The sequence below is a fragment of the Alligator mississippiensis genome, chromosome 8, assembly GCF_030867095.1.
Source record: "Alligator mississippiensis isolate rAllMis1 chromosome 8, rAllMis1, whole genome shotgun sequence".
Taxonomy (NCBI): Eukaryota; Metazoa; Chordata; order Crocodylia; family Alligatoridae; genus Alligator; species Alligator mississippiensis.
Window position 1 is genome coordinate 12,512,748 of NC_081831.1, and position 15,971 is coordinate 12,528,718.

General features: G+C 49.2%; 1 protein-coding gene across 7 annotated transcripts in view; it reads left to right on the forward strand.

Moving 5' to 3' along the window:
- Positions 1 to 15,971, forward strand: part of TMEM94 (transmembrane protein 94) — a 66,478-nt gene that overhangs the window by 12,753 nt on the left and 37,754 nt on the right. The window contains exon 1 of one of the 7 annotated variants that reach the window (XM_019494333.2): positions 9,621 to 9,798. The exons of 3 other annotated variants lie outside the window; for them this stretch is intronic. In XM_019494333.2, coding sequence (XP_019349878.1) covers positions 9,745 to 9,798 — 54 coding nt within the window. In that variant the 5' untranslated portion in view covers positions 9,621 to 9,744. Of the gene's footprint in view, positions 1 to 9,620; positions 9,799 to 15,971 lie in introns of those variants that run through there. 3 more of the 7 variants (XM_019494330.2, XM_059732120.1, XM_019494329.2) reach the window with 3 other exon arrangements.

Here is a 15,971-nt window from a genome sequence, read left to right on the forward strand (position 1 = left end):
AACATCACATCCAGACTTGATGCACATGACGTTCTTTTGTAGTAACACAGCCCTCTGTTGCTTGGCACAGGGCAGTTTAACTGAAGTTTTTCTTGCTATTTAGATCTTACGGGTTTTTCAGCTCCTCCTTGCCCCCTGTCCTTTCTGCTTCTAAAGTGGACAGCTCAATGCAAAGAGCATGGTCCATTGCTCTGCTCCTTTCATGCTGCTAGCTAAGCATCTCAAAGTTGTCATAGCTTTCAAGGAGTGCTTGATTTCACCCCAAGGTCTTCCATGCACTTGCTGCCTTCAAGGTTCTTGTTATCTCCTCCCTGCTTAAATCCTTGTCATTCCAAAGTGATCTGACCAGGATCTGGGCCTGCCTGTGTATTCTGCGCAGACGCTAATGTAGTCCACTCTTGTTGGCAGCATATGTGTTTGTGATTATGGTACTCAGTTGCTGATTCTCTATACCGGGGCGGGCAATTATTTCGGGTGGAGGGCTGCTTACTGAATTTTGGCAAGCCATTGAGGGCCTCGTGACAGGCAACCAGGGGCAGATAAATATTAATTTTCTAAAATTTTTAGGGGCCCCAGGGGCCAGATAGAATGGCCTGGTGGGCCATATGTGGCCCGCGGGCTGCATTTTGTCCACCCCTGTTCTATACTCACCTTTAGTGAGATACAGATGCAGAAGTTCATACCAATCCACGGATAGGTTTACCAATCCTTTCCATCCTGCCTGGGATGTTCTTCAGTGCCACCAGATAGGACAAGCATAGCAAATTAGCAGGCAGTAAGCCAAACAGATGGTACAGTAATATACTTTTGAAAGGCCTTTTCCTGCCATTGCTGTTGTATCAGAAGGATCTCTTCCATTGCCTACAGCATAATGCAGGGAATTCAGTCATGCCACCAGGGCAATAAGCACCACCCACTCACTCCCGCCTCATGTGCTTTGTTTTTGGAAACAGGGTGGTGGGTATCCTAGGGGTGGCACCAAATTGCTGTTTGCCACAGTGTAGACCAGTGGTTCTCTGCCTGATTTAGATTTGAGGAACCCCTCAGAAAATGCCAGCTCTTAGCTTTCACTTGCTTTTTGACTTTGGAAAAATAGAGCAATTCTCCTTTTACAAAGAACTCAGAAAGACCAAAACAGGTCAGAATGGTTTATTTTGACACACTGGATTCCTATTTGAAATCTCTGGGTTTACCTTATGAATCCTGTATAGGTGTTTGTGCAGCTAACAGTGCTAATATTGCACAGCATCCTGTGACACCCTTAAAAGGATCTTACAGCACCTTGGTTCAGACCGGGGGGGGGGGGGTGACAGCCACCCCAAAATTCACTGTAGGCACCCCTCCCAGCACCACCCCTGTCCAAGACTCCTGCCCCGTGCAGCTGAGACTGCCCCGCTCCTGCCCACAGAGGTGCAGTGCTCCTGGCTGGCCCACAGGTCCTGTGTCCTGCCTTTTGTATAGTGTAGCCCCCCAGTTTTATGTCTAGCCCACCTCAGCCCCCACACTGGGAAGAGACTGGTGCCACCCCTGGTTGAGACTCATTGATGTAGGCTTTCTCCCCTGTAAAAAAAAAAAAAAAAAAGAAACAAAACAAACAACCCCGCCCCCCAAGCCCCTGTGTCCCTGAAATGCTATGCTCCATTCCTGACTCATTAAAAAATTCTCTCTGTTTTTAAAGGCATTGTTAAAAAACAAACTTGCATAAACATGTATTTAATATCAGTTTAAAATGAAAGGTCTACCTTTGGTGCTTTCACACTGGGTTTGCATTTCATTCAGCTTGGACACTGAGAAGTATCTGACATCTCATTCCTGTCCACCGTCATTTTATTTTCTAGTTTGGCTGAATTTCTTTGCTGCTGTTTTTTTTTTAATTTGCATTTGCAGCACTACAGACCTGTGTTTCAACCCTTTAAAGCAGAAGCCTTCAATTAAAATACAGATTCACAAACATTTCAGTTGATAGGAGATGGGGTTATGCTGTGGTGTTATTCTAGTGACAGATTTGGCTTGCTATGCTGTTTTGTAAACGTTGAAAACAAACTTTAAATTTCAACCCTGAATCTAGTTATTGGTGTTACTTTTACCCATCTCTGGGTGTGTCTACATGTGCAATTAGTGCTCAGTATGGTTACTGCGTAGTAAAATAAGGCACAGAAAGATGTCACCAGGAGCGTGTTTACATGTTTGCCCTGTTGGCCACAGATTTGTGCCCAATGGGAGCAACCCAGTCCAGGGCTGCTTCTGCCCTGCTCTGCCCCTGCAGCAGCCAGGGGGCACAGGGGCTAGTCCCAATGTGCATGGGGCCAGGAGAGCTGTGCCAGCTGTAGGGGCAGCTGTCTTCTGACCCCACGCACATCGGGATGGAGACCACCGCCCCTGCAGCTGGTACAGCTCTCCTGGCCCTGTGTACATTGGGACCCATTCCAGTGTGCACGGGGCTGGGAGACCGCTGCCTTTGCAGCCAGCACAGCTCCCCTTGCACCAGGGCTTAGCCAGGCAGCAGTGGTCCCCTGCTGCCTGGGCTGACCAGGGAGCATAATTGCTTCTGGTCAACATCTATGTGTATTGAGACTAGCAAATGGTGCATTAGATTAATTTTAATGCACAGTAGGTCCAGCACATGTGTAGATGATGGCATTTTGCTGTGCATTAGATTAATCTAATGTACAGTAAAGCATCTTGTGTAGACACGTTTTCTGTGTGTGATGTAGACTTGAGGGCTCCCAGAACGCCAGGAATGTCCAGGACAAGGATCAGCCCTTTAGTGGGCCCTAAGCCCTGGGCCAGTTGAGACCCCCATGGGGAGAGGGGCTTGGGGCCGTTGCTAGGAAAGAGGGCTGCGGAGGGGAAGGGAAGGGAAGGCAGACGGGGCCATTCGTGCTGCCACAGAAAGAAGGACCAGCACTGCCACCTCCCCCCAAACAACTCAGGGACCTAGGCATATGCTTAGTTTGCCTGTGCATTAATCCAGCCATGTAAATATCCTCTGAGCACCGCCGTATGAATGCCTGTCACTTAAGATGATGAGAGCTTCATCTTTTACCTTCAGCTTGTTAATACAGTTCCATCATCAAGAATGACTGAGGATCAGAATTTCTTAGGTGCAGTTTAGGCTGGCTTCTATCCCTTGCCAGAATCCAGGCACTGCAGAGCAGGGCGGAGAATATCACAGAAGTGGTGCCAAAAACCTCTTCAATTAAGTGTGCTGATTACCCATTATTTCCCCTCCTTCTGACTTGTACATTTTCTATATGCTTTTTTAAAAGTGAACCTAATGCTGGTGAAAGGTGCCTGGAGTCTCAGTTTTAAGGCCCATACATTGTGTTAGAAGCTTCCCTCAGCCCTGCAGCATGCCTCAATCCTGATCAGGTGGGCCTAGTTCAAAGGATGAGGGCATGTCCATCCTTACATTACAGTTATCATCCTTGCTGTAGTCTTAGTGAAATCATCTTGAACAACTGGTGGATGGCAATGAGTTTGAGGTACGGTAGGTTTGGGCTGGATTCAAACCTATACTTTTAAGCAAAGATTACTCCTTCTTGGGGCCATATATATCATGTCCCACTCCTGGCTGGCATTTCCCATATCCTTCTCATTCCACTTTTTTCCCCCTCAAAAAAGCTCCTGGCACCTCTCTAAGTAGGTGTGTCAGTGCTTTACTTACCTACGGTCTACATGTTAGCCTCTTTGCACCTGAATAGTACAACTAAAATAACAATATCCAACCACTAAGCTTTTCATCAGTAGATCTTACAGCACTTCTCAGAGAAGGTTGGTGTCTTTACCTGCATAGTACAAGAAATGAGGCAGATGACAAGTGATTTACGTAGGTCCTTGTGACAGGTAGTCACTCTGGGCCACCCTTAATGTGGCCCACACACCTGTCTCTGGGGCAACTGCCCGCCTACTCACCTGCCATGCCTTGTTGTTAATTAATTAATTAGTATTAATTAGTGGGAGGCTGCCCTTATTCTGCCCCGCCACTAGGGGGCGCTATCTGCGGCTCAGTTACCTCCCCTACACTGCAGTCCACGCCTCGCCGATGGAATCGTCATCTTGCTTCTCTCGCTATTTTTTGGCCCCTTCCTGTTCTCCCTGGGCCTTCCGTCCCCGTGCCCACACTTGGGTTTCCTAATGGTACTGCCCCCTTCCTGGGGCTCTCCGTGCCCACACTTGGGCTTCTCAATAATGTTGCCCCCTTCCTGGGGCTCTCTGTGCCCACACTTGGGCTTCTCAATAATGTTGCCCCCTTCCTGGGGCTCTCTGTGCCCACACTTGGGCTTCTCAATAATGTTGCCCCCTTCCTGGGGCTCTCTGTGCCCACACTTGGGCTTCTCAATAATGTTGCCCCCTTCCTGGGGCTCTCTGTGCCCACACTTGGGCTTCTCAACAATGTTGCCCCCTTCCTGGGGCTCTCTGTGCCCACACTTGGGCTTCTCAACAATGCAGCCCCCTTTCTGGGGCTCGCTGTGCCCAACTTGGGCTTTCCAATAATACCCCCTATCTGGGGCTCGCCACGCCCTCACTGGGGCTTCTCAACAGTGCCCCCTCTCTGGGCTCGCCACGCCTGCACTGGGGCTTCTCAAACGCCCCTCTTTGGGGCTAGGGTCTATGCACCCCGTACGCTGCGCCCTCACTGGTGCTGGGGTCCTCACACTCCGCTGTGAGTCCCCTATGAGGCCTCCTCCAACCCCTTATAGCCTCACCCAAACCACCGGTTTAACAAACAGCAACACAAACTTCAGCTTCCTGGCTATAACTCAAACATAAGCCACCTGGCTACAACAACATTGCTCAACTCAAGTCAAGCTGCACCTGCTGTTTTCACTGCTTCTCACATCATTACTCCAGGAGCTCCTGCCTCTCTGGCTGCTGGCAGGGAACTGCTCCTGCTCTCAGCTCCTTGGGTTTATAAAGGGAGCCAGGCCCAGCCCCTTCTGGTCAGCTGACCTTCTTTGGTTGCCCTGGCAACCCCCAGCTGGGCTCCTTATTCCTTGCTAGAGCTCTTTCCCCAGCAGTTTCTCCTCTTTAGGAACAGGGCACCTCAGTGCCCTGTGACAGTCCTTCTACAGGCTAGTAGGAGAGCCATCTCTGGAACCTAGATCATCTGCATCCCCAGCTAGTGCTTTCATACACTGTACTACTCTTGAAATGTCTGCACTGCAATCCTGAATCCTACCTTAGCTTGCCTTAAGCTAGCTAGTCTGGGTACTACTAGCAGAGTAGCTGGTGTAATACGAGGTCCTGTTTGAACTGTGACAGCTGCATAGGACCCAAGTGATTTCTTGGGTGCCTACTCTCTACTGAGTTCCATGTTGCTCTCATTCCCTGAGCTACCTAATATAAAGCTTGCTTAAGTGTTTATTCGAGGTGCAGTCACACCTTTGCACTGCAGTGTAGATATACCCTCCTCTGCTTCTTCTCCTCTTGCTGTCAGCTATGTTTCTTATTTTTCAACCCTGCTCTGCAGTTTCTTCAGAACCACTGTCTTTCTCCTAGGGACTCTTCACAAGCCAACCCTTGTTCCACAGGCCCCTCTCTCATACATTGCAACTTTAGTGTGGCTCACATTTCTCATCTCTCTGTCTTAGCTCTCTATCCTCAGCTGCAACCCACAGCTTATCCTCATATCTGGTTCCCATGCTTCTTTTCTATTGTTGATACCACACAATTTTCTTCAGTGTACACATGCAAACCCAGATGCTACTTGTGATGCAGACTGATAGCATCTTTTGGCATCTACCCAACAGCACAGGGATGCTTGTGTATTATGGATGTTTGTACTTCACGGCATGCCATTGCATAGTGCCTACTACATATGTAGTGTGTAAAGAATAGCAGATCCCATTTATTTGTATAATCTTGCCTTTGTGGCTCAAGCTGTCATGGAGGAGCCAAGCAGAGCTGGGAGAAAGTTGTGTTAAGACCTCCCATGCAAACTGAAATATATAAAAGTTTCTTCCCCTACACAGATTTGTTCTGCTTGTAGTGGTTGTGAAAAATGTTGGTAACAGTTTAAAGCAGTGATTCTTTACCTTTTTGGACTCAAGGCACCCCCCTCCATAACCTTTCTGAATTCAGTGGCACCCCATTCCAAAAAACTAATTTCACTAGTTTTTTGACTGTTGAAAAACCAGAGAGAATTATCCTGGCACATGTCCACAAGGGGCCAGCAGGGGAGGTTATGCTTAGGGGCAACCAACATGGGTTTGTTAGAGGCAGGTCCTGTCAGACCAACCTGGTGGCCTTCTATGACCAGGTCACAAAATCCTTAGACGCAGGGGTAGCAGTGGACGTAATCTTTCTGGACTTCAGGAAGGCCTTTGACACTGTCTCTCACCCCATTCTCATTAAAAAACTAGGGGACTGTGGCGTCGACACCTACACAGTCAAATGGGTCGCTAACTGGCTGGAGGGCCGCACCCAGAGAGTGGTGGTAGATGGGTCATTTTTGACCTGGAGGGATGTGGACAGTGGAGTCCCCCAGGGCTCGGTCCTCGGACCCACACTGTTCAGCCTCTTCATCAGTGACTTGGATGAGGGGGTAAAAAGCACCCTATTCAAATTTGCTGACGACGCTAAGATGTGGGGGGATGTGGGCATGCTAGAAGGGAGGAATAGGCTGCAATTGGACCTAGACAGGTTACAGGGGTGGGCAGATGAGAACAGGATGGGTTTCAACACTGACAAGTGCAAAGTGCTGCACCTGGGGAGGAAGAACCAGCAGCATACCTACAGGCCAGGGAACTCCCTTACCGTCAGTGCAGAGGCAGAAAAGGATCTTGGAGTCATTATTGATGCCAAAATGAACATGGGCCGACAGTGTGGGGACGCGGTCAGGAAAGCCAACCACACCTTGTCATGCATCCACAGATGCATCTCAAGCAGGGCCAAGGAGGTGATCCTCCCCCTCTATGCAGCACTGGTCAAGCCGCAGTTGGAGTACTGCGTCCAGTTCTGGGCGCCGCACTTCAGGAGGGATGTGGACAGCATTGAGAGGGTTCAGACGAGGGTCACCTGCATGATCAGGGGGCAGCAGGGCAGGCCCTACGAGGAGGCTAAGGGACCTGAACCTGTTCAGCCTCCACAAGAGAAGGGTGGGGGGGTGGATCTAGTGGCCTGTTACAAACTAGTCAGAGGGGACCAGCAGGCATTGGGGGAGTCCCTGTTCCTCCGAGCACTACCAGGAGTGACTAGAAATAACGGTCACAAGCTGGCAGAGGGTAGATTCAGACTAGACATCAGGAGGCGATACTTCACAGTCAGGGTGGCTAGAATCTGGAACCAACTTCCAAGCAAAGTGGTGCTGGCTCCTACCCTGGGGGTCTTTGAGAGGAGGTTAGACAAACACCTTGCTGGGGTCACTTGACCCCAGTACTCCTTCCTGCCATGGCAGGGGGTTGGACTTGATGATCTGCTCAGGTTCCTTCTGACCCTACTAACTATGAAACTATGAAGAGTAATTCTTTTGTTGCAGAGAACTCAGACCACAACAGATAAGAATGTTTTCACACTGTAGTTTCATATTGCAAATCTCTGGGTTTACCCTGTGAAAGTGTTTGTACACCTAGTCGTACTTATATTTCATGGCATCCTGCAACACCCTTAAAAAGTACCCCAGATTATCGTGGCACCCCAGTTGGAAAATCAGTGGTTTAAAGGAAGCCCATAGGTGTCAGAATTAGACTTTGCCTGGTAACCTTTGTACTGGAGGGGGCAGCACATGGTGGGAATATGAGAATTTTGCGGATCCAACAGCCTGTTTTTCAGTCCTAATGGCCTATTCTTTTTATTCCCCCTCCAACTTTTCTGGCATTAAAAGTAAGCAGCTGAGTTTAGCTTCTTACTTGCTAGAAACCATGTTTAGAAAAAAGGAAGGGAGGGAGAATTGTCTTGTGCAAGACACTTTCTTTACACACTTTAAAATTGTCGTCTAGGAAACGAAATGCCCTAGAGAAGGATGCAGGCATTTTCTTTCCCCCCCTTCCCTGCAGTGGCATTAGCTGCACTTTCTGCTTTTCTTCAACTTCAAGCCTGAAGGGATTTTTAAGACTGCATCCAAATATGCATGTGTGTGTGCAGCTGTGGGGAGAGGAGCACTGACAACTACTTACTGTCATGATTGCCTTGAATCTCTGGCTGTAGATCTGGTTCCCTTTTCAATGTGGAAAACATCCTCTGTGCTCATGTTATTAAAAGTAGGGCTTTACTTATGGTGATTTAGGCCTCTGGGGAACAGAATGACAGTGCGCACACCAGAATTTGGTCATTACTGATCTATGGCATTGATGTGAGGTGCATAACACGTGGCTGACCCCAGGGTAGATAATGCCACCTGCAAAGTTCACTATTGGGGGCCCTCACCTTGAATGTAAAGGCACGGCTGGTGCAAGTCTTGTTACCTGCATTCAGTCCTCCAGCGTTGTCTGACTAGCCAAGCCACACCGTGCTGCAGTGGGTAGTCCTTGGAAATGGCACCATTTGTAGCAGATGAGGAAGGCTGCCACTTGTTTCACTGTAGACTGACAAGATTCTTAGGACTTTAACCAATCTAACTGTCAGCATGGCCTTGGTAGGGCTAGGTTTGGGTGCCTTCAGGGTCTTTATGTCAAGGTCATTGTTTCATATTAATGTTGTGATAAAACTCAGAGATTCCAGTTGGGTTTGGAACCCCAAGAAAACAGGAACTGTACAGATGCATGCTTACCGGGGCTTGTTGCCTGCCTCAAGGGTGGTAAAGATGAAGTCTTCTCCATCACAGGGAGCTTCTCTTTGATGGCATCAGAACAAGGCAGTGGGATTGGTTCCTTCTCATCATCCTGAAAGTCTATTGTCCCTTTTCTTGTAAGCTTGCTCTGTCTCTGCTTAATTTCATACCTTCCACGGGCTGCTTCCTAAGTTTCAGTAAGTGGCTAGCCCCAGGGATGGTGCTATTCTTAATAACCTGTAGTGCACCTTAGCTTGTAACGCTCTGGCTCTTATGAATATTTGATGCTTAGAAGGTTACTTGCTGCCTTCTGCACCCTGAGTGAGGCTGAGAAGCCCTTTTGGCAGCAAGAGGTGGAGTTGAGAACTTGGCAAATTGGAGCTGTAACCTTCCTGCACTATTTAGATAATTGTAAAATATCAAGATTGAAACCCAAAACATTAAGTCATCTGTGTGCTGTCTCCCAGGGATGTGCACCAGGGGGCTTAGGACTTGGTAGGTCTTTCCTGTCTCTACCTAATCTACTCTCCTGGCCTGTGCAGCTCCTCCACCCTACCCTGTTAGCAGCCTTTTTTTTTTTCCAGCACTTTATGCTGTCTAATTTGCCATCTGCTTTTCCATAGCCCCCTGTCCACCAGCATCATCCCTCACTGCACACGCATGCACATCTTCTTGCACATGGGTCATGGGGTATCTGACTGTGTCATCTCCATTTGATGAATGGACCTTTCTTGCAGACATCTGGTGCAATCCTGTACAAACTTTCTTCTCTCTCTTCCCCCACCCCCCATCCCTTTCCCCCACCCCCATCCGCCGCCTCCTTGCTGGATCTGCAGCGTGACTGGGAACAGGCTGAATTAATCAGCAGATTGGTGCTTCACTCTGCTGCTTCTGTCTCTTTCTCTGCAGCGCTGGGCTTTACGCGCTCACTCTCTCTCCCCCTCTCTCTCTCTCCCTCCCTCTCTCTTTTTCCGAGGGCAGCAACATTGGAAGTTGCTGTTGAAGGTTTGAAGTGGTGCAGGAATTTAGCCCAGATGCTGTTTAAACAGGCAGATCTGTGGATGTCCCACCAGGGCAAATGCCGCAAAGTAAGTTTCTCTCCCTTAACATTTCAATTCAAAATGGCTTTCCTTCTGCATCCTTCCCAATCCGATGGTGCATGAAGGGTTTGAAGGGTCTGGGGAAAGAGTTTTGGGCAGGATGTGGAATAGTGAATTGTGGCTTCAGATGTGGTGGGTCTTGTGGTGGGTGAGGATGGGATGAAGATGCTTTTCATTAAACCGAGACTATTATCCTTAGACTGATGGAGGGGCTTGAACACAATTGCAGCTGCTGAGTCCTGCTTTGCTACTCCTATGTCCAGTGACTCAAGTTTAGCCATTTCTTTTCTGTGCTGTGCCCCTGCCCCTGGCAAGTGTGGCTAGTAGTTCACCTGCTAGGATGCATCAGAACCTCTGTTCGCAAGGTCTTTTGGTAATGAATGAGGGGATGAAAGATGCACTAAAGTTCGAAAGATTTCTGGCATCCCCTACCCCAGGGAAGCTGATTAATAGTCCCCTGGTGTGAATTCCACGCTGGCATAAGGAAGTGGCATTCCCACTGAAGGCAGAATAAATGTAGACCCCTTTCTTCCCTTTGGAGCCAGGGAAATCCTGTATGTAGGTAAATGATCATAATTAACCCACAACAATTACATGGTGCAGTACAGCTTTGGAGACCTGTACAAACACTAACGAATCCTACCAGCACCCCTGGGGAGTGCTGAGGTAACCAGGGTGGGGGATTTGCTGCTGCAAACAGGACCTAAGGGGTGGCCTGAGCAAGGCACAGATGAACATGGGGATGTTACCTGGAGAGTTGCCTCTTTTCCCTCTTGCTGTACCAGAGAGAGAGAGAGAGACTGTGTGGCTGCCTGAGCCAGAAAGCGCTGGGCTTTGCATTATCCATGCTGACTGGCTTGCAGTGGCTGTTTGCATCCAACTCTCTGCTTTAGAGTGAGGTTTTGAAAAACCATTGTTGGAATGTCATTATCTTTGTGCAGCTTGAATGTGTTTGCACCAAGATCCAACTATGATTTGCTGGCCCTGTTGTACTGCTGCCCTGGCTAAGGCTTCTGTAGCTTCATAGCCCCTGCTGATGCTGCTGAGTCTGTTCACAGCGGGAATCTGTTTGCCCTGTTTGTGCTGAATGGCAGGGGGCCTCGGAGCCTGCTTCAAATTGGAGCTCCTGCAGTCACCCACTTGCGAGGTTCCTGGAGCTCCTTTGTCAGGGAGTGGGGGGTGGTTGAGGGCCTTTCAAGCTGGTATTGCAGGTGAAGAAGGGAGATGGAGTTGTTGGGTGTCCTTCCCAATAATGTAGACCATACTGTGCTGAGGGTCATAAAAACCCACAGACCAAACCAGGGTGCGTCGGCTTTGCCCTTGTCTGGTTGGAGTCCCCTGGCAGCTGAGTCAGGGCTGCTGAACTCATGACATGTGACGTCTAAATGATGTTGAATAACTGCCCCCAGTGCTCTCCCCTGTGCCCTGCAGTTTATGCAGGATGTGGAAGGCAGGCAGGGGTCCTTGCAGGGGTGATGATAGGGTTCCTGGGTTTGCCTGCCTTTCCAAGATGCTGACATTGTCCTAGTTCGGGGGTGTGGTGTGAGAGCACCCTGCTAAGTGAACCTGTTAATCACTATAGCCCTGCAAGGTAGGCATGCATTATTCTCCCTGCTTTACAGAGAAGAAACTGCAGTGCAAAGCAACTGTGCTGGCATGATCTCTGTCTCCAGCATGCTTGAGAGCAGCCAGGGTGGGGGTGGGGGGTGGGACTTTACCACCTAATTTCCAAGCTTTGTACATGGGACTGGGGAGGCAGGGCATGCCTGAAAGCAGCACTCACCAGCCGTGCTGCTGTAGCAGTGTAGACCAGTGGTACCCAGTTTCTTTGGCTGGGGGCTGGATGAGCAGTGCCCGATTCCTCCATGGGCTAGATCTAGCCAGTGGACCCTATCTGGTGCCCAGGGCAGGCTTGGCCCAGCTCTGATCCAGCTGTGCAGGGGAAGGGGATTTGACCTGGCCCCACTGACGGAGACGGTATGGCCTGGCTCCAGTCTAGCAGGGCAGAATGGAGGGGGTGTGGTCCAGCCCTGATCCGGTTCTGTGGAGGGAGGCTTGTGGCCCAGATTAGCCCCATCTGCCCCATGGAGTTGAGGATTTTGGCAGTAGGTAGTGGTGACTGCCACTGCTCCCCACTGCTGAATTTCTTGACCTGTGGGGAGCCCAGTGTGCTGGATCCCAAGGGTCTGTGGGCTGTATTTAGCCTGTGGACTGAAGGTTGGGGGCACCCCTGGTGTAGCCCAGCGTTTCTCAACCCGCGTGCGGGTTAAGCAACTGCAGCATTGATGCCTGCACAGTTGGATGGGTAAAAAATTGGCTGGATAAAAAAAATTGGCTGGGGCGCACCCAGAGAGTACTGGTGGATGGGTTGTACTGAACCTGGCGAGATGTGAGCAGTGGGGTACCCCAGGGCTTGGTCTTTGGGCCTGCACTGTTTAACATCTTCATCAGTGACTTGGACGAGGGGGTGGAAAGCACGCTGTCCAAGTTTGCTGATGACACTAAGATGTGAGGCGAGGTGGACACACTTGAAGGGAGAGAGAGGCTGAAACTAGATTTAGACAGACTACAAAAGTGGGCAGATGAGAATAGGATGGGGTTCAATGTACACAAATGCAGCGTGCTGCACCTTGGGAGAAGGAATCCACAGCATGCATACAGGCTGGAGAGTTCCCCTCTTGAAAGCACAGAGGCGGAAAGGGATCTTGGAGTCATTACTGACTCCAAGATGAACATGAGCCGCCAATGCCAGACCGCAGCCAGCAAGGCCAGCCATACCTTGTCATGCATCCAAAGGTGCATCTCAAGCTGGTCCAGAGAGGTGATACTCCCCCTCTATGTGACTTTGGTCAGGCTGCAGTTGGGGTACTGCATCCAGTTCTGGGCGCCGCACTTCAAAAGGGATGCAGCCAGCCTGGAGAGGGTTTAGAGGAGGGCCACCCACTTGGTGAGAGGGCAGCAGGACAGGCCCTACGAGGAGAGACTGAGGGACCTGAACCTGTTCAGCCTCAGCAAGAGGAGGCTGAGGGGGGACCTGGTGGCTGCCTACAAGCTCATCAGGGGAGATCAACAGCAAATAGGCAGAGCCCTTTTCTCCCCAGCACCACCTGGGGTAACAAGGAACAGTGGTAGTAAGCTGATGGAGAATAGGTTTAGGTTAGAGATCAGAAAGCAATATTTTACAGTTAGGGTGGCCAAAATATGGAACCAACTTCCCAGGGAAGTGGTCCTTGCCCCTACCTTGGGCAAATTCAAGAGGAGGTTGGATGATCACCTGTCTGGGGTCTTGTGAACCCAGCATTTATTCCTGCCTGTGGCAGGGGGTCAGGCTAGATGATCTGTTCAGGTCTCTCCTGACCCTAGCTACTGTGAAACTATGGACCATAACCCAAAAGTGGGTTGCAAGAATATATGAAAGGGTCGCGAACAAACTTTAAAAATGGATCAACAAACTTAAAAAATGAGTACTCCTTTAAAGGAGAAAAATGGGGGAAACTGGATTTTCCCTTGCAGGCTGGCAGAGTTCCAGCCTGCGACTAGCTGCTTGCAGCCTTCCTGCCCCCCACACTGGGGGACTGGGGCCTGGCCCAGGGGAAAGCGGGTCGGGAGTGAGGGCCACTGGGTCAGTACTGGCCATTGATATCTACAAATGGGTCCTGGTACAAGAAAGGCTGAGAACCACTGGTGTAGACAAACCCTTAGATGCTTAATGCCTGGGTCATCGAGCCAGCATCATGCTGCCAGGTGTCAGCAGTCAGACCTCTTCTGAGCAGGCACTGAGCATTCATGAAGAGTGAGCAGGATTACAGCAGGGGCCAAAGGTATAGGTAGCAGTAGTGAACTTTTGCACAGCACAGCACAGCCACTAGCTATGCCCACCACACAATCCTGTGGGGCGGACCTGCCCTCACACACAATCTGATTATTAAGGCGACAACTACAGTTTGAGAGATCTAGTGTGCTGATGTGAGGTTTGATTTGGAACAACAACAGAAATCCCTTTGTTGATGCTAGTTTGCAACAAGAAATATTACCCCAGGAAATTGTATACTGTAGCTGCCTTCCTCTGTGATGGGAACAATACAAACAGGTTGTGTGGTGCCTTATCCTCATCAAGGATCGGATTTACAATGCTGAATGCAAATGTCTGGTAAAGTCACTCCTCCTCATGTGCTTCTGAAACTGAATAACACCTGTTTCAGAAAGGTCTGATCCATTAAATAGATTAAGAGTTTGCGAAATATCATGTTAAATGATAAACAGCCTCTCTGTTTTCATCAGAAGAATGGAAAGCAGCCTTCAGAAAAAGGAGGAAATACTCAGTGACCCCATTTCTGGTCTCTACCGTTTTAATCTGGAAAACAAACAAACCAAAGTGTTGTGGAAATGAAATGTAATGGGTGCACTAGGCGCCATGTTACTAGAACAAGCTCCCATGCTTGAGTGAATTTTAGACATGGAATTACTACAGCCTGTGGAAAGTGAAGTTCCTAGTGAGTTTTCTGTCATTTCCTCTTCCTTTTAACTCTTTGTTTTCGAGGAGATTTATAGTTGGGTGCACAGCAAACTTCTTATCCTGTTCAGGGAAGAGTACCCATAGCTCCTGTTGTATTGAAAAGGGAGGGCACCACCCGATATCTGGCTCTAGGAAGTCATGCACATGCATATGCGGAAGCAGATGGAGAAGTGAATACTACACATCAATGGCCATGTGTTTTGCTTCAGTGTTATTAAATGCATTTGGATACATAAGTTATTGATGCAACAACTAGATCTACCAGCGTGGACATCTTGAATGGTTACAGGAAAGCCAAAGGGTTTTTTTCTTGGGTGAACTCGGCTAAGTACACTGCTATTTCTGACTGTCTCTTAAAGGAAGAAGTGGAAGCAAATTTTTGGAGTGCAACAGGATGGCATACTAATGTGTCTGTGTGCACCCTGTGAACCTTGCAAGCCTCTGCTTGTCTAGGGTACCTTTTTATTTTCAAACGAACTAGTAACATCCAACATCAAAATAGCAGATGGTGGGAAGGTAGTGCCTTGGCTGGTAAACTTTCATGGCATTCTTGGGTGGCTCAGTGTGTATTGGACATGGTTAGGAATTTTCCATTGATCTGTCTTTTGATTTAAAAAAAAAAATGCAGCTTCCACAAAATTGAGAATTCGGGGGTTTTTCCACCCATAGGCTGATTGAAATTAAATATTTTGTTTCCAAGTCAACCCAAAGCAAATGTTTTGTTCTCTTAAACCAAAATGAATTCACTGTGGGACAGGTCGACTTTCACCTTCGTTCACCTGAGCTGTTCCGCAGTCTCTTGGAAGCTGTAGTATGGAAACCTTGTTTTCCTCTGTGGGGAGATAGGTCTCCAGGGGCTGAAGGAAGAAGCTGGAACTGTGGACACCCACAGATGAGAATCACCATGGTCTGGAGAGAGCAGACAGCCAGCAGGGATGCTCAGGGGCAAGTTGATATTTTATGGGAAGATAGAGCAAGGCTGTTTTTTCTTCCTGCCTCTCCATCTGAAATGCCTCTTGAGGCCCATAAAGGAGGTTGTACGGGGCAAAGGAGTTCCTTCTCTGAGAGCCAGAGGAGATGCTCTGCACCAGGTATTCCTCTTCCAGAATCCAGCAGATACTCAGCAGCCCCTCAGACTTCACCTGGCCCATGGAGCAGCCTGTATTTGGGGATCTGCCAGATGATGCAGGCAGGGAGCCCCACTGCAGCAGTGGGACTCCTCCCTCACTTCCCCTCCCTAAGCCAGGACAGGTCAATTGACTGGAGAAGGCCAAGAAAGATTGAGTGGTCCTGTGGCTGCTGCTTCTGCAGCATTGAGCTACCTTCATCTCCGTGCAACCCCCATCTCCTTCCTGTAGACCCCAGTGAACCTCTCAAACTGGGCAGTGGCTCCGTCTAACTCCAGTTCCTCCTCTGTGGTGCTCATGTTTGTGGCTGAGCCAACCTGTAATTTAACAGTGAGGATATTTGCTGAAAGAAGAAGAAAGATGAACTCCCTCACTCCTGCTTCCAGTCCCAGCTATGCCTGGTAGTTTAGTTTAGCAAGTAAAATCACAAAAGCTTTGCTTTGCCTGCCTCCTGTGCTTTTTCTTAATAGCTGCTCTGCAGATTACAGCTTGGGGCCAGACAGAACATCATCCTCGGG